General features: G+C 42.7%; 1 protein-coding gene across 1 annotated transcript in view; it reads right to left on the bottom strand.

The window, feature by feature from the left end:
- Positions 1–1,164: 1,164 nt before the first annotated feature.
- Positions 1,165–8,593, bottom strand: part of SYDE2 (synapse defective Rho GTPase homolog 2) — a 28,059-nt gene continuing 20,630 nt past the window's right edge. Inside the window, exons 5-7 of the mRNA XM_032118723.1 lie at positions 6,888–7,069; positions 5,787–6,018; positions 1,165–3,630 (exon numbers count right to left, since the gene is read on the bottom strand). Coding sequence (XP_031974614.1) covers positions 3,128–3,630; positions 5,787–6,018; positions 6,888–7,069 — 917 coding nt within the window. The 3' untranslated portion in view covers positions 1,165–3,127. The remainder of the gene's footprint in view (positions 3,631–5,786; positions 6,019–6,887; positions 7,070–8,593) is intronic.

The following is an 8,593-nucleotide window of genomic DNA, read 5'->3' as shown; positions in this document are numbered from 1 at the left end:
GACCTTTGCATTTCTGCTTTTCCCCAGGGACTGCGAGCTACAGCTCTTGGTTGTGACCCAGCCCCGCACGGGGCCATCGCTGGCTTGTGCTTGGGTAAAACCATTTGTGGGTGCTTTTGGTGCAAGTCTGGGAACTGCTTTTGTGAAAGCACCTGCGCCCATTTTCTTTACCTGGGAAGCAGAGGTCACACCTGAAGGAAGTCCATGGACGCCAAGGACAATCTGCTCTCTGAACTCCACCGCAGGCTCTGCCCTCTGCTGTTAACCTCTTCCAGCCCCTGGTGAACAGGAGCTGTCCTGATGCCAAACGAGTCTCACCAAGCACACAACAGCACAGGTCAGCACAGCAAAGGAGGCTCCTGGCGGTGGCCACAGGGTTTGGAGGAGCTCTGCCCTGGAGCCACACACAGCCAGAGGATGCCCTTCTGTGTAAAAAAGTTCATTATGGCTTTGGTAGAAGCAGGTTGCTTTAATCTCCCAGTTTGGTGTTTCTAGATTAAGGTAATTCCCACAGTAATCCCGTTCCTTAAGAATCTGTCACAATCACAAAACGAATGCAGCTTCACCAGATTATATAACTAACTATGTGAAATATAACAGTATCTATAAGAATAGATGTATAAGGGATAACATAACAAATACCATTTGGGAAATGTCTCATTAAAGAAGGATTTCTAAAATACAAAATGTGTTTTACAAGTTGTTATAACTAAATTACCAAGAATTGTTTCATTTGAGTAATATATTACTGTATTTTAATTACCTCATGAGATTAACATGAATACAATTTATCAAGTCATTAATTTCTGCTGTTGTAATATTAAAATATTAACGTTGACAGAGCAGTGGACTGCTGCCCTGAGTTACAGACCACTCCTGGAGAAAAAGCTAACACATATTCAAGAGGTGACCACTTGTATCATCTGGATTATTACAGGCAATTGAAGACTAATAAGTAAATTTAAATGCAAACATCTTTCAAAGAGTGCTAATGGAGCAGTGGTTTGCATTTAATTATCTAACTCAAATGTTGGGTCAATCTAGACATGACAACAAAACAAAAAATGTGAAAAGCTAAATGTCTTTATGGAATTAATTCATGTGTGCAAATGGATGACATCAACTTAGACATGTTTAAATAACCACTAGCTAGGCACAGACAGATTTTGTTCTTAATTCAAATTTTATTTAGAATTTAAATTTATAGTTTAAAAAGTATGCACATTCTGTAGGTATAAAAGTTTAAAAAAATACATCGATTTATTGATAAATGCTTCAGGTTAAATTTACATTTTCATTCATATCATTATATTGCAATAATTGTTTTGCATCTTTTAACACTTATAAAAATAAATTAATGAGATTGAATAAACCATTGGAACCATGCTAAAATAATTCCTTAGAAAAGAGGGGTGAAGTTTGCCATAGCAATTCTTAATTCCTTGCTACTGTAAATAAATAACTCTTCAATTAAGCAGTATAAGGAAGTACAGGTTAGCAGAAAAGCACTTGCCCACAGGCTGAATGGAAAGGCATGGTGGCATGACAAAAATTCTACCAAAAAGATGTAGAATTAATTTCTACCCTGCCAGCTGAGAGCAACTCTGTGTCTGACCTCTCAAAACACCAAAACCTTCTCACCCCCACCTGCCCAAACCCCCCTTCCTTGGGGGTGTGTATGTGACCTGTAGAGGACAAGGAATGACTTCACATGTCCTTCTGGTTAGAAGGACTATCAAAACATCTGTACACAATTTGGTAACTATTTTTAATTGAATCAAGAATGTGTGTCCTTAATGTGAAATTTTAATGGCTCACCATAAATTATTAGAGATAAAAGAGGCTCTGAGCAGATGGTGATAGCTGAATCTAGTAAGGTCACAGTGAACTGCAATCCCACCCAAACTCCCCAGGAGTAACATCCTTCCACCCATTCAACCTCGTGTGACAACTCTGATTTCCATTTCAGGAAGAGTAATTTAAAAAAAAAAAAAGTAACTGGCTTTGTGCTGAACTTGAATCTTGCATCTCCAGAGCCACAAGCCTTTACAGAGGGCTCAAATGCACCTAACTACCAGCAGCAGCCAAGGGTACTGCAACAAAAATACACGAAACTCTGGAGAGAAAAAAAAATGTACCAAAACATTAAGAATAAAGTAACAGGTTTCAAGGAAAAACAAAAATTATTTTTTGCAAAGTAAATGCCTTACAGACCTTCTTTATATGTGAAAAAACCCCATGGAGGAAGAAACAAACAATGAAGCAAAAAAAAAAACCAAACAGAGAAAGGGTGGTGTGTGTGTGAGAGTTAATAGTCAACACCTGCAAACGGCTGTTCCTGCAATACACAAGGTCATTTACATTAATCATTCACCCTACCTCCTCTCTGGCTATGTTTCTGTGCATAAATCAAATGCTGTGTTACCCAAAGGGTAACCTTGTCCTGGCATCACTGAACATGTCTTCCTAGAAATGGGAACATTTCATAATTCTGAGACCTTTCCTTTCCAAAGATGGCTACAGACACATGCACATTTATACATAGATATATACAAACAAGGTTAGAAAAATATTTATTTTTGCTTGTTTAAATAATTACTGGAAAGTGTTAATACAGTAATACATTAATATTTGTACAATTAAAACTTTATATATAAATATTATATAAAGCATTTTTCATAGCAGCCATTGCATATATAGTAAAACAAGTCTATCTGAAGTCCCTGCTGCAAAACTCAGGCCAAGCAGCGCTCATCCTCTTCTGAGAGGAACATCCGTACCGGAGCCAGGAGTTCAAGAATGAGGAGTTCTGCTGCCACGGACAGCAGAGATGTTGCTTTATCTTCTGCCAGGTATTGCCCAGGCCACCTAAGTGCATAGTGTTTTTAGGGAGAAATGCCACTATGTGGAATCACATCACAGTCTAAGCTTGTCTCCAACACACAAATCGGGACAATGCCTTCTAACAAAAGGCAGAAACATTACGGAATGGCTTAAAATGTGCTAACACAAGGTGGGCCATGGCCTTACCACAAGGTGTTCAGGGGCGCCATCACTCCTCACACAGCTAGGGAAGCCCAGCAAGGGGCATGGAGGCACAAGGAGGAGATGTCATGCAGGACAGAATTTAGTAACTCATATTTAGTTTGTTTTTATTGAGTTCCCTTTCCAAGTTTCCTATGAGAGTATCAATACTTTCCTGCAGGTCCTTGAGGTGTGCTCTGTGATCCACTGCAGAGTCCACATCCTGCACTGTCAGGTAGCTCCCAAAGGGGTGCTCTCCGGGGCTGGGCTGCGGGCGTCTTGCGGGGACATCCAACTCCTCGGCTTTGCTGCTGTCATCCCCGCTCTCCGTGTCCTCCGAAGGGACATCATCGTAGTCTGCCTCAGCCAGGCAGTCTCTGGGGTTTAAGAAGTAGTTCTCCCCACAGCTGCTCCAGTCCCCAGCGTAGCGGTTGCTCGACGGGCTGTCCAGACCTGCTGGCCTCGGTCTGAGCACCCCCAACATCTCGGTGCCGCTCAGATTCAGCATCTGAGGTCTCTGCCTCTTGGGCCTCAGGTAATTCAGGGAGGATGAGTGCTCAGGAAATGTATGCAGATGTGCTGGTTCTTTGGCAGGTGAGTGATGAACTAAAAGAGAGAAGTTAAACCAGTCAGAACTGAATCCATGCTGCAACAAAAAAGTCCATGGCAGATGCCCACTGTGCTCCCTCGATGTCCCACTAAGAGCATGCATGAATACATGCAAGCTTACAGCCAGAACATTACACATTTTTTGCCACAGTTTGATATAAAATAATTAGGAGAAACTACTGTAAAATCTCAATTTTGAAGATCTATGCCAGATTCAAATTGCAGCAGAGAAGCCTTTCTAAAAGTAGAAACTCTCAGAACACCAATTAAAGTCACTGTATGAGTTAATCACCATCCAGCTCTGGGTCAAAGAAAAGCAAACAGCTCAGCTCACACGCTTCATCCAGGCTAAGGAGTAACAGAAAGCAGGCACAGCAAAAGAGGTTAAAACACAACAAAAATACGATCACTGAGAAACACCTAGAGAAGCTGACAACACACCAAGAGCTGAGCTCTTGCGCTTCTCTTCTGCCCTGACGTCCTGTGCTATTAAAGAAGCTCACTTGCAGCAATCTTCTGTGCAGCCACAAGCCCATGGCAGCCGTACACTCACACAGGGTTGCTGGCAGTGCTACCTGAGCTCACGATTGCACAGCACAAGTTACTAACAGGCTCCTCCACTGTTACCCACTGCCTATGGCGAACAGCACAACTCTGCACTGACCTGTGCCTACTGAGTGTCTGAGCTGCAAAACTTCTTCTGGTTTTACACAGACCATTGCTTCTTGCAACGAGCCGCAGAGACTTTCTATCCCCATTCACCACTGAAAGGCAGTGCACACAAACCCATGCAGTTCACCATCTGAGCCCTCCTTGTTAGACTCCCCACATACAAGCACAACGGCTCAGTCCTGAAATGTGCCCAATCCTTCTCCTTCTGGACTCACATTACAGGTTCTCCAGGGGATTTTACTTTAACAGTACCTTTGCACAGTAACATGCAATAACTCTCACTGCTTTTCCCCCCACTTTTACTATAACAAAACCCCTTCTGTTTAGACTATGCTCCATTAAGACAAAGGGCCATGGGTTAACAATAACTTGCCAGTGTTACATGGTTTAACCAAACAAGGACTATTTGTTTTCGGTTGGAAATATACGGAAATTGAAGTATTGCACAACATGTTGGTTATCAAGCTGTCTCAAACTACAGAAGATTAAATATAAGGGATCAGACTGTGATCCTTCCATTCAGTCCAAATGTGCTGTTTACAGTGTGTAGTGTTCACCTACTCAAGTCTCTGCACTTGTGTTTTGCCTCCTTTTTAGCACCACATCCTGCACACTTCTTGCAAGACAAGGAATAGCACTCAGCTTTTTCTTCTAAGTGAAGGAAAACTCTACTACTTACCCTACTCCTAGCCTCTTGCAGAATTCACACTCCCATGGGCAGAGCTTGGTTTTGTAGTCCACAGCAGCCATGCCATAACCCATCTCCAGGGTTTCATGATTAGTTTCTACATAGTATTTGCTGCCCAAACAGCTCTTGGTCTCCCTCTTCCCCTACCTCCATGTGCCATCTCTCCTGCACTAACTCACTGATCTCACTAAAAGCTTCTTCTCATTTTTTGTGATCAGCAGCTTTGGAGCTGCCCACCTGCAGCTGACAAGGGAGCAGCAGCATCTTCCGTCACCTCAAACCCATCATGGAGCAGCAACATTTTTCCTTATGCAAAGCTCTGCAAAAACAAGTAGAAGTTACAGAGCTCTTACTCTAAGCATGCTTTCAACTCTGCCAAATTACAAGGGCAGAAATAAATTAACCCCATCGGGCCAAAACTGGAGAGCAGGAAAAACAAAATCTCCAAACTCTCTAATTCAGATGTGGAAACTTTAATGTCACTGGGCTTGTGTTTTCTAGTGTCTTTACTCACATAAAATCTTCACCATTTCTTACATTACTCAAACTCTGCCATCTGGTAAGAAAGCAATTAAACCAACAAACTTCCCATTTAGCAAAGTGACCAAATAGAAAGAGTGTATTATAAAACTGTCATGATTTCTTTAGATTAATAGGTGATGCCATAGTACCTCACATTTTAAGAATTCTGATGCTGCTCAGTCATCCCGTGAATTAATGTACAGTGTCATACAGTAAAAACATACAGCAATGGTTTGGCTTGTTTTGCTTGATCAGATTCATGAAACAGTACCTGGCCACAACTGAAGTAAGTAGTGAAGAACCTCTATGTGCTTTTTGAAGTCCAGGGCACTAGCAAGCTCTTCTGAGTCTGTGAAGACTCTGTTGTTATGGTTGGTGGTCTCCTGCCTCTGGCTCAGTAACACAGGGCCAAAACACACAGCTAAATTCTGGCACGTCATCTTATTTACTTCGTGGTAAGAAGCCACCAGTTTCAGGTGATCCAACAGCATCTTCAGGGTAGCCTGAAGAAACAAAATACTACTCATGAAACCAAACACTAGACAACTGTGGTGTTGGTCACTGCTCTAGAGGGAAAAGATCAAGGCTGATAGCTCTGGTTTTACTACCAGTAGCCATCAACAGAACATCTAAGTGCCGAATTAGAAAAGTTGTATTTGACTAGGACAGAGCAGACCAATTAAGAGACTTTCTGGTAAAACTCAGCTTCTTTCTTATCTGAACTCAGTTTTACACGGATGAGTTTTCTCACAGTAAAAAGGGTACATCAGGAAGGGAAGAGAGGCTGCAGAAGCTACATTAGAAAATTAGATCCAGCTACATTAGAAAATAAAGAAACCCTCGATATGATGTCATTGTCTGAACAAGCTTTCAGGTAACTTCCGGATACTGTGCAGGCCCCTCGCTCACTCCCTCCCCCAGAAGGGGCTAACTGTGGCTTGCTGCACAGGTGAATTTGGCAGGTAACAGTGCACAGATCTCTTACACTGCACAACACAAGAAGAAAAGGCTCTACTGCACATATTTAAGAAAGAGGAATGGATTTGCCCAGGTAATTACAACACACAGATCAGAGAGCTCCACAGAAGTAGAGCAGGACAACACAAAGGAATCCTCATTGATCTAATAATGTAAAAGTAGTGATCACAGCTGTTTTAAAGAAACAATATAAAATGAAAACTAGAGCAAATCCAACAATGCAGATGTTCCTATTCATTACAGCATGGAAGTATTTTCAAGTATGTGGAGCGTCACAAATCCAAGTGAACCACTTGATCTGATAAACAGTTCTGAGACATTTTCTATCGAGTGTGAAAATGTTCCTTTATTTTCTGAAGCTTGAGATTTACTTGAATGTGCTAACACTACTCACCTTCTCAACATCTGGCAGGCAATCCAGGAGGGCTGCTGCGTAATCAGAGTCACTTGGGTCATTCTCACAACCATTTGCTGTCATTCTCAAGGGATTTTTCACCATGGCATCCAATACTGCTTCGTAGAGCTGCTTGGTTATCAGGGGGGAGGGCAGCTCTCGCAGATAATCCTTTAGGACACCTAATGAGACACACCAACAGCTGCCTTTAACAAGCTGCAGATTCACTTTGTAGCAATTTTTGGGAGTATTAAGGCACATCAACTTCACCATTCTGTAAGAAAATCCTGTGTGTCAGTGACAAAGCTCGCACGTAGGAGCAAGAGATGGGAGGACAACACCAGAAGGGCACAGCAAAGAGGGGCTGGGGCACAGCAAAGAGGGGCTGCACGTGCAGAAGTGGGGACACTGGGCACCAGGTGAGCATCTCTCCAAGTTTCCCTCATGTTAAGGGTGAGGGGAGGCAAGGAAAGGGCTCAGAGCAGACCACCTCCCATCCAAGCGAAGGAGCTCCTACAAACACCAAAGTCCAGCTTGATGACCTCTCCTCTTTTATATAAGCCTATCAGTTAGTTTTTCTGTTCTGTTTATTTTCAGCTACAAAATTATGAGCAAACATCCCAGTACTGGTGGCACGTACAGTGAAGCACATGGTGCCTTCACACCCAGCCAAGCACAAACCAAACATGTGCTCATGAGAGAGAGCCACCAGCTCCCTGCCACCCCTGGGTACCCCTGCAGCTCCAGCATAGCACTCGCTCCTGTGACAGATGTGATCCACACCCACAGGAGACATTGCCTAAAATTCCCAGGCACTGAGCCCTCCCTGTTGCAGAGAAATACTGCACCATTTCTGAAGCTGGGGATGGGCTGGGGGAGAGGCTGTTTCTAGGGATTGCAACAACCAGGCAAGCACCTCATTAACCCCTATTCCTTCCACAAATGCATTGAGTGTTTGAATTCTTGTAAGCTGGCTTTGGAACCTGGCTGATACTTCATTTGGAGAGGGGTTTCAGTGACTGCAAGAATAATAATGAAAGAACCCAAAATATTAAGGCTTCTAACAGCCTCTGGAAAGGACATAGTGGGATGCTATCCAGGAGCAATACCCAATAAGACCAACAAAAAAATTGAAGGAAACAAGCCTGCTCCCCAGCAGCTTTATTTTCCTTTAAAAATTGCATTCTGTGCCAAAAATATCTACTAACTTTAACTAGATCACAACTGCATTTAAATACTTTGTTAAGAAGAAATGAGGGATTAAAAGAAACTGTTTAAAAGCAGGTACTGCAGTTAACAAAGCAGCCTGTTCTCCAAACAGATCGTGTTGGAAAGGCAGAAGATGTTTTAGCAGGCACTCCTCACAGCCTTGTAAAATCTCACATCACAGCAATTACCATCACACTGCGCTATTTAACAAAGCAACAGTTTTCATTAACTCAAGTCTGTGTAACCGAGCTGTAAAATGAACTGTACAGCGTGGGCTTTGTTACAAGGTCATTTCTAAAAAAGTACAGGGAACAGAAGTTAACATTAGGCCCTTCACATGCAGAATGCAAGTAAGAGTTGGCTTCTACCTGTATAAATATTTTCATTTAGAAAGAATTCTGTACTTGCAGCAGCACAGCTACTGAAGCTGTGTTGCAGGAGCAGCACTACCTGAAGCAGCAGTGCCCTGATCCTGAGCTGCCAAATCACCTCCCCCT

The sequence above is a fragment of the Corvus moneduloides genome, chromosome 9, assembly GCF_009650955.1.
Source record: "Corvus moneduloides isolate bCorMon1 chromosome 9, bCorMon1.pri, whole genome shotgun sequence".
Classification (NCBI taxonomy): Eukaryota; Metazoa; Chordata; class Aves; order Passeriformes; family Corvidae; genus Corvus; species Corvus moneduloides.
The sequence above is the reverse complement of the archived record's forward strand: the minus strand, read 5'-3'. Positions and strand labels throughout refer to the sequence as shown.